Genomic DNA, 12,114 nt, shown 5'->3' on the forward strand with positions numbered 1-12,114 from the left:
TTCTCTCCATGCAATGCATATCCTCAACTCTCACTGGCCAGGTTTCACTTTCATACATCATTACACTGCATACATATGTCTGATAGACTCTTTCTTTGGTCTTTGGTAATCCATCTACTTGTAATTCTTGCTATCACACTAGCTCCTGCTGCTGCTCCAATGGAATCTGTAATGTTTCAAAACAATAAAAAAAAAAGACCAGTTCTTGTGTCACAGATGTTACGATCCCTGGGGACATCCGAGGTTTTGCTATCTCTGAAAATCTACAAACGTTTGTTTTACTACCTCCTTTTAATCAAGACCCATCCTGCTGTCTCACCGTGGTAATAATCGATATTTTAGTACACATTGATTACTTCGTATACCAAATACGACAGTATCAACAAGATAACCAACTTAATGAACATCATTCACTTTGCCATCCAAATATACTTTCCCCACATCTGAGTTCTCATTCGTTTTTCTAGATTTCTTAGAGATCCAAACACTCATATCCTCAATCTATCTGTGATGGATACTATTTTTACTGTCTTTATTTTATTTTTATTTGAACAAATTTCTATTGTTTTATTGATACAATTTTTATTATTTTCAGGTTCTTTCTAGTTTGATTGAAGAGACTGAGTCTCGAAATTTGGAAAGGATTAATTACAAATCTGTTGAGAATAATGACAAAGGTAAGTTGATTATTTTTAGCCGATGTATACAACACAGTTTTATTCTTCCATTACACAACTACATGCCTCTCTCTCTATTTTAACTCTGCTCTTTCCAATCTTTAGTTTCTATTGAAGTAACATGTCGAAATGGTTACATTCTTATATATTTATAAATCTGAGAAGAGAAAACAAAAAAAAAAGTTTCTAAAAATCAGACTTTTTTTTCATTATGGAAATACGTCTCAATCTCAAACATTTAACCATTTTTTTTCTTGAATATTGGACCAACTACTACTAAATCATCATTGATAATCTCATGTGTATACTCTCGGTGTTCTAGGCAAGTTTTTTTCACTCGCACACGTTCAGTATTTTTCATTTGTTCCCAGCTTTGTTTCTTCTGCTGATGGTTTTTTTCTCCATATTTTTTCTTTATCACATTTAAACACTTAATATTTTAAATATATCAATACCCATATTCTCACTTGTAGTTTAATATTACACTGGGTTGTTGTGGTTGTTCAGGAAAAATGGCATCTAATTTATCTAAAATGTAGGAAATGTTTTAATTTTGTATAGACTATCATAACAACTAGCAAATGAATTCATGACCTTTTGAAAACTGATGTTATTTTACTTTATTTTATAAAAAAAATTTTTTATCTTATATTCATCTAAAAAGTATTTTTTAAAAATAAAAACTGAAAAAAATTAGATTGAAACAAATGGAATAAAAATGTTTGTAATATTCGTTGGATGACCACTGAATGTTGACAACATGTAAGTGATGTTGTTGTGTCCACAATGTGTGTCTATCAAATATAAGGAAAATAAAGTGAAATGGATAAAAAAAATCCATTTCGCATGAGAAGCAAAATAATTATTTCTCATTATTTTATCGTCTCATAGTTTATAAAACCAATATGACAGCAAATTTTGTTTTTCTGCACCACCCCACATTTCTCCCCCTTTATTCCTTTCCTAATGTGCCACATTATTTTTTTGAATAAAAAGCATAAATTATGGCTTAATTATTTTGAATTATTTTTATCTAAACCCTTCATCTGGGGAGCGTCCGGTAAATACAGCTAGTTGCTTATTCTGTATTTTTTTTCTGTATTAAAAATTTAGAGATGATGCAGTGAGTTTAAAATGCAATTTTTGTTATTGTTTGTCTCAATGCCAAAATCCAATACCCATTATGAAAAACAGGTTTGATTGAACACAGGTCCTTATTTTACTTATAGCTGGGAATGTGGGCTTGTTTCATACTTTTTTCTTCAACAATATTGTGTAAACGAATACAATAGATCTGCTTGAATTTGAACGCTCCATAGCAAATTCCATAACCTACAATGAATTTTATTTTATTCATGAACCACACATAATCTGCAGTTTCTTAAATTTCAATAATGTCTGCATTCTGTAATTTGTTCAATTTCCATTTTTACCTCGCTTCTATCATACGAAGAAAAAATATTTTGTTAAATTTCATAGAAAAAAAGTATACTACTTAGTATTTGTATGAGAGAGTAAGTAATTATGATGAATGTACATATTGTTTTTATTGACAAAATCATAAATTGTTTTTTCAATGATTCAAACAAAAATAATTCGCTTTGAACTAATGCAGAATATCCTTTCACTTAGTTTAAAAATATTTATGAAATGTTTTTTTAATGCTCATTTGTTTTAATTTATAAAACACCTCTTGTTTATTATCATTGTAAAAACTACTGCCTTAGTAATGTGTTCTCTATATTTTTTTGTTTTTTGTCAACTAATCATCTTTCTGTTTATGAATAGATAAGCTCCCAAAACAACATGGTATTTTAACAGTGTATAGATTGGTTGCAATGAGCTTTGCAGTTCTCTCTTTATAACTACTAACAATAGAGAAACTTTAATAGTGTCTCAAACCGTTCTTACTTTTGCATGCTTAAATGATGGGAAATATTGTGATAAGTGGAGTCTTTGAAAATGAGGGTTCAGGCACTGCAAACCCCTTTCATCAATTTAGAAATGTGACCAATAAAGATAACATTTTAAAGTTCATGCGAAATAACTACATGAGAGCATATTTGAAGGTCAATATTGAACATTTCAATAAATTGGATTACAATTCTGTCACTAGTCTTTTTCTTTTAAAACTTCGCTCATTAAAATAAAAGTTGTTTCTGAATCCTGCTCCCTCCTCCTCCTCTTCATGATGAGGAATTATGTCTGATCACATACACCAAAACAATGTTAAATTAAAATCATTTTGAATTACATAAAATGAAAGAATTATTTACCCTTTTCCCTCCTCTGAAGTGTGGAGAAGCATATATGCTGCAATAGAATCAAGAATGTTTCAAAACTTTTTCTGTTGATTAAAAATAAGACATTTTTGCCATTAATTTTCTTTCTTTTTTTCCCAACTTTATTTAGATTACCATTCTTTGAAATTTTGGGCAGTTGATGCTAACAGAGATCTATTCATCTTCAGTCATTAGTAACATTTGCCAAAGCCATCAGTCAAAGACTACATACTGTGTGGAGACAAGATAATGAACATTTGTCTTGAATAGTTTTAATTTACTCCTCAATATGGACTTTGTAAAGGGCAATCTCTCATCCCACCCATCTGCATCCCAGCAAGTATTTATCGCATTTCTCTCATTCCATTCATAGTAAAGACCTTTCAAATTCATAAGAGAACCAATTCATCGGATAAAATTCTTCGTCATATTTATGTTAGCAAGTTGAATCGAGTTAAATTCAGTAAAAAAAAATCTTTCGTTTGTGTATTGCAACTTTCTTTGCTTGATTTATAATTTGATAATTAAATTTCCTCTTTTTCCAAGTTTATTAAGTATTAAATTCTGCATCAAAAGTTTGTGCATAGATTGTTATGCATGTAAAAACCTATACGCCTAGATTCAAATAATCATTGACTAATTAGATACAGCCTTTTAGATGCTTTGTGGATCATGGAGTGAGGATGGGGTAAAGATTATTCATGGGCACAGAGTGCTTTTAAACATACATGGAAAAATGGGGCATTGTCGATGCCCCATTTTTCCATGTATGCTCAAAATGCAATAGTTCAGTTGCAGTTCAATTCTAGGGCCATCTTGCAGTTTGAATAATATGAAAACCCTCAAATTATTACATTATTTAAAACAAATTTTTTTTACTTTTTATGGTCTTTTTTATTATATATCACCGGAATTAGGTAAGTTTCAAAGCTATTTCGGTGCAAAGCACGTTTTGACAAGAGGGGTGATTGTAGTTAAAACCAAATTTTGCATGAAACATCTCTGATGCTGGATCATAACAGTTTCGAAATTGTAACATTATTACAATTAATGATAATTAGTTAAAAGCTGCCCGCTGGTTTAGCTAGTAATATCATAAAATAAGTTGGGTAAAAGAAAATCCTTATTTAAAACATGAAACGTACATAGGGGTTTTATTTTAATTTTTTGAATGACTTGAACAAACGCGATCCCATTCTGTGGTTGCAGCAAAGAAACAAGCTTAGTTTGAGGAAAATCCAACTCCTTATAAGGGGGCACTAAAAGCTGAAGTGTAGTATCAGAACAGCTACTACACTTTGCTCCAAATTCAAAGAGTCTGCTGGACACCAATTCTAAATAGAAAATACCAGCATAGCATTCCGTAATATATCTTTTTAATCAGCCAAAATCAGGAATACTAAAATGAACAAAACGTTTTAGAAACTCGCTTAAGATGCACATACACTGAACTGCAGCCAACACATCCCACATGAACAAAATAGTAGACCGATATGGCAAGGATTTCGTCATAAAAAGTTCAACATAACATAATAATGTACAAAGAGGTAAATGTATTGTCAATAAAGCCAGAAATAAATCTGCATGAGGCCTGAATGGAATACTCTTCTTATTTTACAAATTATGTCCTAACGTGCTTAAATAGCTATATATAAACTTGAAGTTGGCATGGAAAAAACATGTCAGTAACCAGTGGATGAAAGAACTGTGTGTACATACCCAAAGAACAGAATTCAGAAGCTCATATAAACCAATGTAGGAAGAAAATATTTTTTGTAGTAATGGCTTCAAGAATAACCAAATACCTACTATCAAATAGATATATCAATATTTCCGTGCAAAATCGTAGTGTCCTTGGAATAAAAGGTTGTCTGGAGCATGGAAGCATGATATGGGAGACTATCCAAAGAGCGAGAACTAACAAGATTAACTTGGATGTCATGGTTCGATTTGGCTAATGCATATAGATCTGTTCCTCATCGAATGATTCAGTTATCTCTTCAGATGCACTATATCTCAGAGAGAATATGCAAGATGCTTGCAACATATTTCATGAATTTCATATGCAGTTTATAACAAATGATTGCATCATAAACTTAATGAGACTCGAGGTGGTCAGAAAATCACTATCATCTCAGAAGAATGGATAAAAAACTTGGGTAGATGATACAATAATACTGTGAAAGACTCCAAACAGGTTAAAGTGACAATCAAAACAGTCGACAAGTCTAAAATGATCAGACACTGTTCACGGCAATGTAAATACAAAGTATGGTGTTTTCAACACATGCGCATCCCACTTCTGTTATGAGCTCTTGTATTTGTATATGGAGTAAATATGAGCACAGTCAAAACAATAGAAGCAAATATTTGTAGATATACGAGAAAGTGGCTGGGATTGGATTATCAAGCAAAGCTCTAACAAAAGCAAACTAAAATTATCGCTTCAATCTATTGCAAAGGAATTCAAAGCTGGAAATGTCAGATTACAAATAATACTGGCCAAATACAAAGAAACAGTAGACAGCACAACCCTCTCGTAAAACAAGGAAGTGGAAAGTCAGAGATGCTATAAATAAGTTGAAAACCTTACTCTCAAAGAAGTCCTCGGACTCACTCAGACAGGAAGATCTAGATTGGGAATAACCAGCATTCAAATATGGTCTATGGATTCAGCCAAAGATTTCTGAGATTTGGTCATTCAATTATGAGGAAAGCAAAAGGTTCATAAAACAATCACAGCAGGGAAGAAGCTCTGCAAAGATTCATTATGTGGAAGACATTTGGTGCCTCTGAGGTTGTGCTTCATAATATGCTCAACTTACATGCTTTCGTTAATAACCAACCTCACAAAATGAAAGGAGTTTGAGTCGACCTGTTTTTTGTACAAAGAAAAATCCCAAACTATGAAACATGTTCTTAGTTCCTGCGGAGTGGCCCCTGCTAATGGCTGATAAACATGGCGACATAGTAGGTTACTAGACTAGCTAAAATGAAATACTTCACAAATGAAAACAGCTGATAAACATGATTATATACAAGCCTACAAGATAAGCTGCTTCTTTGAAAATGCAATATTTTCTAATGTTCGCTTACTTCATAGCAAGTTTCTGCTACTGTTCCTGTAGCAAATTTTATTCTGCACCATTGAACCATTCAGCCAGTCAATGGTATTTGAGTCTGTATAAAAACAGACTTTCCTTCTAATCAATGACCATACGTAATTCATATGCGTAGTCTGCATTGGAAATTTCTGAACCAACCTTTCACAACAATTTGATGTGATACAAGGTCAAGTTTAATGAAGGCCTATGACTATTATTAAGCATCACATGGACATTCATGGTCAGTAATTAATGCCGCCAAACATGTCATGTTTTTTGGCATTCCTACACAGATGGTAAACAAAGAACATTCCCCACCCTTTTGGTTCATGGGGACTGCCGAGGACTGAAAATATCTTATCCTTTAAAAGTATATGATGTACTGGTTAATAGCATCACTCCTCCATTTCGTATAAATCAGATGATGTCTGTTAGTATTCATTTCTGGATATCTTTTTAGTTAGAATTCTTTCTAAAAAAACGATGGTACTTACTGGAGAGACCACATGAAGGTTGCCAACATCCCTAAGGGAGTTGTTCTGTATAACGAACAGAATTTGAATGTTGCTAGTGTATGATATTGGTTGGTTCATGTTGTTTGATATGCAGTTTATTGCATTATTTCTCACTCAATCACATGAGGCTCATTATTCAAACAGTAAACACAGCCACCAAAGTTAAAAAAAGACAAGTCAACAGTTTATTGGCCAATAATACTTCAAACCCTTCTGCGACTAAAGATGTTATTCTGATTATAGATTTATGCATCACTAGCAAGTGAATATGGGTCAAGTGCAAACCTGATAAAGTTACCGGACAAAAATATGTTGCCACAGATAGTCGCTCAACACTAGGGTTCAGTATAGACAACAAAAGCTCCTCTGTATCTGGTAATGTGACTTGTTCCAAAGAAGACGCATCATTTTCATTCGACTTGGCACGTATGCAAAGTGTGTCTGAAAAATGACAGAACTATGTATTGTATGAGGTATCCGCCTATGCCAGGTTTCTAAACTTTTCTTGAATTTTTATAAATTTTTCATACATTCTAAAAAAACAAATTTTACATGATGATCGATATCGACTTATAGGCGACTGGGGACCACATGTAAATTGAATATCCCCTTGACACTTCCTCCTTTGGAGGAAGACGGTTTAATCCACCTAGAGTGAATGCTATATAGCAAACAAAAACAATCGATATCTAAGAAATAAATGAAATGCTATAGCAAAAAGAAACAACAAAAAAAAAACAATTATCTTAGGTGAGATTCAAACCCATGATAGCATAAACTATATTAATGAGCATTTTATCGAATGATTTTTATTTATTTTTAATGTAAAAGTTAAATGTTTTCTCTCTTAAATAAGCAATATACTGATTTGATACGAAAAGTTTATTCAGTTGGCTGCAAGGGAAAACTAAAATTTGGACGTTTTTTTTTTTCTAATGCTATTTTTACTTTTGATTTTGAATAAGTTTTCGAAAGATTTAAAAATTTCTAACGTTGATAAGGATACAAATTTCAAATCTGCGTTTGTTAGATCAACAATTTGACTGATGTCCCAGCACACATGCAAACAACTTCATTTATAATATAAAGATAGACAAAAGACCTATGTGTCATCTTACATGTTTTTGGAGCATATAGCAGTAATGTTCGTTTTCTGCAATGATTTCACTTTTGTTTACACTTTCTCTTCACCACAACAATGCACACGTTCACAAAAGTAGTCAGCAATTCTTGGCCAAGAAAAATCTCATTGCATTTGAACAGTCTTCTTATTGACTTTACTCGCTGACATTTTTAACAAGAAAGAAAACATGGAAAACTAAAAAAAAAAAAGAAGAAAATATGAAGAAAAAGTTTGATTTATTTGCTTTCTCGATTCCTCTTGACATGGGTTTGCTCATTTGAGCATAATGGAACATTCCAGTCTTTACATAAACTGGCTTTTAGTGTTCTTTTCGGTTTATTTGTTTGTAGCTCAATTGATCAGTTGAGCATTTATTAATAAATGAATGATCAAATTCAATCGGGATATATATATACTAGCTGTACCCTGCCACGCGTTGCAGTGGCTCAATTTGGTGTAATGGAAAAATTTAATAAAAAGAGAAAATGCATGTTTCTTACATTAGTACAGCAATCCACTGGAAAAAGTGAAAAAGAAGGCGAAAATGAAAAAAAATGGTACTCTTGCAGAATTTGAACTGGATCCTCGGGAGTTTCTGTCAATCATTCATGGTTTGGACTTGACCAACAATCAGTGGATGAAGCCGAACGTAGCAAAAATGTTGAAACGCTAAATGTTTTTTTTTGTTGTTGTTTTACAAAAATGTGAGTTAGTAATTAATATTTGGTTGATGGTGGGGGGAGAGAGGGTTACTATACACAGATTCGAAAAAGTTGTCCAAAAACAAATAAATGAAAGCAAAGGTAAGGTAAGTTACGTTTCTACCTAATTGGATAATTGTTTAGTGTTTTTATGTAATGTAAAATGTTTAATCGGCTCAAAAAACAGAAATGGTCGTGGACTCTGTTGAATATGTTAAGTTTGGGAAAGTAAGTTGAAAACTAAAAACTATACAAAACATTGTCTGAAACTCACCGAATATGTTACCATGACATAGGCTGGCATAATCGGTGGGTTTCTGACAGTATTTTGTATAGTTTTTTTTTTAGTTTTAACTCACTTTCTCTAACTTCAAGTAATCAACAGTGACCACCGGTATTTGTGGCTTTCAAATACCCCGATAAACACTGTTTTTCAAGCTGATTAAACGTTACATTAAATGAAAAGGGTTTGTATTACTAAACACAGATACAAAGAAGTTGTCAAAAAATAAATATATAACAAATAAATGTTATCAAAGGCAAGAAAAGTAAATGTTCTACCTAACTGGATAAGATTTTAGTGTTTTTATGTAATGTATAATCGGTTCAAAAACATTCAATGTTTATCGGTATATCTGAAAAATACAAATGGCGGCAGACTGTATCGAACACGTTAAGTTTGGGGAAATTTTGGGAAAATGAGATTAAACTAAAAAACTATACAAAAAACTTTTAGGAACTCACTCAATATATGTTACCATGACGTAGGCTGGCATATAATCGGTGGTTTTAAACTTTTGCTCGATACAGGTGACGACTTTTAAAAGTCCCTTTTAGTGATTACCTGGTTTGAGGATATTTGTACAACTAAACGGCAAATCTGCTCCAAAAAATCCGGTATTATTTTACTTTAAGGCCCGTTTCACGTTCATATATAACGAAATATTTTATTGTAGATTTCGGTGTGCTAAAAACGAATTTGCAAACCGTTTCCGTAGCAAAAAGAAAGTTTTCATGAAATTACTTTTCAATGTAAATTTAACTTAGAATGAGCACCCACTTTCTGGCCACCTGAGAGAGGGGCATTTTTCTGTGTTTCTTGGCTAAAAGATTTTTTGTTTGATTTCTTTTGCATGGTAATAACCCCTGAACTCTGGGACTATTTTCCATTTCACAGCCGTAGCCTCCGTTTACACTATGCGTGAGCATAAACGAAAGCTGTTTAGCCAATAAACATGGGAAAAAATCCCCCCTCTCTCAGGTGGCTAGAAAGTGGGTGCTCATTTTAAGTTATATTTACATGGAAAAGTGATCGCCGCTTTTTCGAAAAAGTAATTTCTTCATATCATAAAAACTATTTTTTTGCGATGGAAACGGTTTGCAGATTCGTTTTTAGCACACCAAAATCTACAAAAATTATTTTGTTATTTACGAACGTGAGACGCACGGCCCTTAATGGAAAATTATATCAAAAATCCGGGGGAAAATAGTTTTCAATAAAAACAGCAAATGAATTCGATAGAAAAAAAATGGATGCTATTTTTTTTTTTTTTTTTTTTTTTTTTTTGCTAAAAAGTTTTTTGTTTGATTTCTTTTGCATGGTATTAATCCCTGAACTCTGGGACTATTTTCCATTTCACAGACGTAGCCTTTGTTTATGCTATGCGTGAGCATAAACGAAAACTGTTAAATATGCATTCGTGTACCAAACTGCCTTGTCAAAAAACCTTTAAGCCAATAAACACAAAAATAAATGCCCCTTCCTCAGGTGGCCAGAAAGTAGGTGCTCATTTTAAGTTAAATTTACATGGAAAAGTGATCACCCACTTTTTGAAAAAAAATTTCTTCAGATCATGAAAACTATTTTGATACTCCTTGGGCGTTGAGTTCCATGGCGACCCGCAGAATTATTTAATGGTCGTTCCCTTAGTACCCCCCCCTAGTCAATGCTAACGCATGCGCACGTAACATTTTTTTATTTATTTATTTACGTGGTGGAGTTTCTATACTGATAGGTTTTTTGAAATTTTTTCACTGGATTGAACACTAACCAGATTATGAAAAAAAATTGAAAAAAAAAAAAATCATTTCAACATTTGAAAGGGGTACTCACTTTTTAGTTACCACGTTCTGGTAAATTGGTCACTCATTTTTTTTTTTTTTTTTTCTAAATACGAAAGTGTCTTCAGGAGATATAAAATGGTCGCATGTTGACGAAGCAATGTATCGGGAGGCGTACGGGATGAAAAATTATTGGTAAATTTTTAGATTAGGTCCACCTCCTCAATTTTCTTTTAAATGACGACTTGAAATGGTTTTCGACTATGCTGAATACGAAAATCGCATTGAAATTTTGCAGAAATAAGTAGTTATCAAGATATAAAAAGTTGTATTATGCATTGTAATCTTTGGCGGCCATCTTTTTTACGTGCATGTATTTGTTTATGGCGCGTGTGCACGTAAAAAGATGGCCGCCGAAGAATACAATGCATAATGCAACTATTTATTTCCGCAAAATTTCAATGCGATTTGCGTGTTCAGCATACTTGGAAACCTATAAATGCCGTCATTGAAAGGAAAATAGTGGAGGTCGACCTAATCTAAAAAAATACCAAATTATTAAACAAGCATGTTAGTGAAATTTATAATACTTTAAAAAAAAAACAAAAAAAAACTCACCTTTCATAAAAACAATTTAAAAAAAAAAAAACACTCACAAACTGACTTAACTGAATAAGTAAAAAAAAAAAAAAAAATTTTAAAAACTCGAAACTTTATTTTCATAAAAACAATAAAAAAAAGTCATGTTCAATCTATTTTTTTTTCTTTGAGAAACAAATATATTTCTGACTTACAAATGCGGTAGAGGCTCATATTTTACTTTCTATGGTTTTGATATACCGCGTTTTTATTGCTTACAAAATGGGTGACTGATTTATCAGAACGTTGTAACTAAAAAGTGAGCACCACTTTCAAATGTCGAAATAATGATTTCGTTTTAATTTTTTTTTTTTAATAATCTGTTTAATTAGTGTCCAATCAATAATAATCCAGTGAAAAAAAAATTCCAAAAACCTATAAGTATAGAAATTAAGCATGGGAGTGATGGTTGTACAACGTCGCCTTTCGCACTTTTACAAACATTATTTATGTTAACTCTTTTCATAAATAATTTAAAAAAAAAAGTAACTAAACCATTTATTGATAATTTGTCACGTGTACAAACATTTATTTATTTACGTAGGCTTAACTCTTTTCATGAATAAGAAAAGTTTTACTCTTTAAGAATAATAAAAGGAAAAAGTTACTGAACATTTATAAAAGGACTTCTTTTCATGAAGGCCAGAGGAATAGTTGGCCGAAAAGTCGTGAAACAACAACTAATAAAGATGAAAATAATAGTCCGCAATAAATAAAAATTGTGCTAATGCAGAGAGCGATCCACGCTATTTTTTAAATCATATTTCCACGTTTAATTAAAGTTTTACGATATGTTTTTTTTTTATTCAATTGTAATTGACAGAATAGGTACAAAACATCCTCCCCTCCCCATGTTAAGAATGACTTTTTAAATAACATTATTTCAGCACGGATCACTCTCTGCATGAGTATCATAAAAATTAATACAAATAATACTTATCTCAATAAGTGAAAGGCTAATTTCTGCCGGAAATAAAATGACGATAATCTCGCAGTTACAAAAAATATTTTT

General features: G+C 32.1%; 1 protein-coding gene across 1 annotated transcript in view; it reads left to right on the plus strand.

The window, feature by feature from the left end:
- LOC145255739 (pleckstrin homology domain-containing family G member 1-like) overlaps positions 1 to 12,114 on the plus strand; it is a 521,632-nt gene that overhangs the window by 78,019 nt on the left and 431,499 nt on the right. The window contains exon 2 of the mRNA XM_080114372.1: positions 596 to 677. Within this exon, the coding sequence (XP_079970498.1) occupies positions 596 to 677 (82 nt within the window). The remainder of the gene's footprint in view (positions 1 to 595; positions 678 to 12,114) is intronic.

This window comes from Euprymna scolopes, chromosome 31 (genome assembly GCF_053919585.1).
Source record: "Euprymna scolopes isolate OS-2025 chromosome 31, ASM5391958v1, whole genome shotgun sequence".
Taxonomy (NCBI): Eukaryota; Metazoa; Mollusca; class Cephalopoda; order Sepiida; family Sepiolidae; genus Euprymna; species Euprymna scolopes.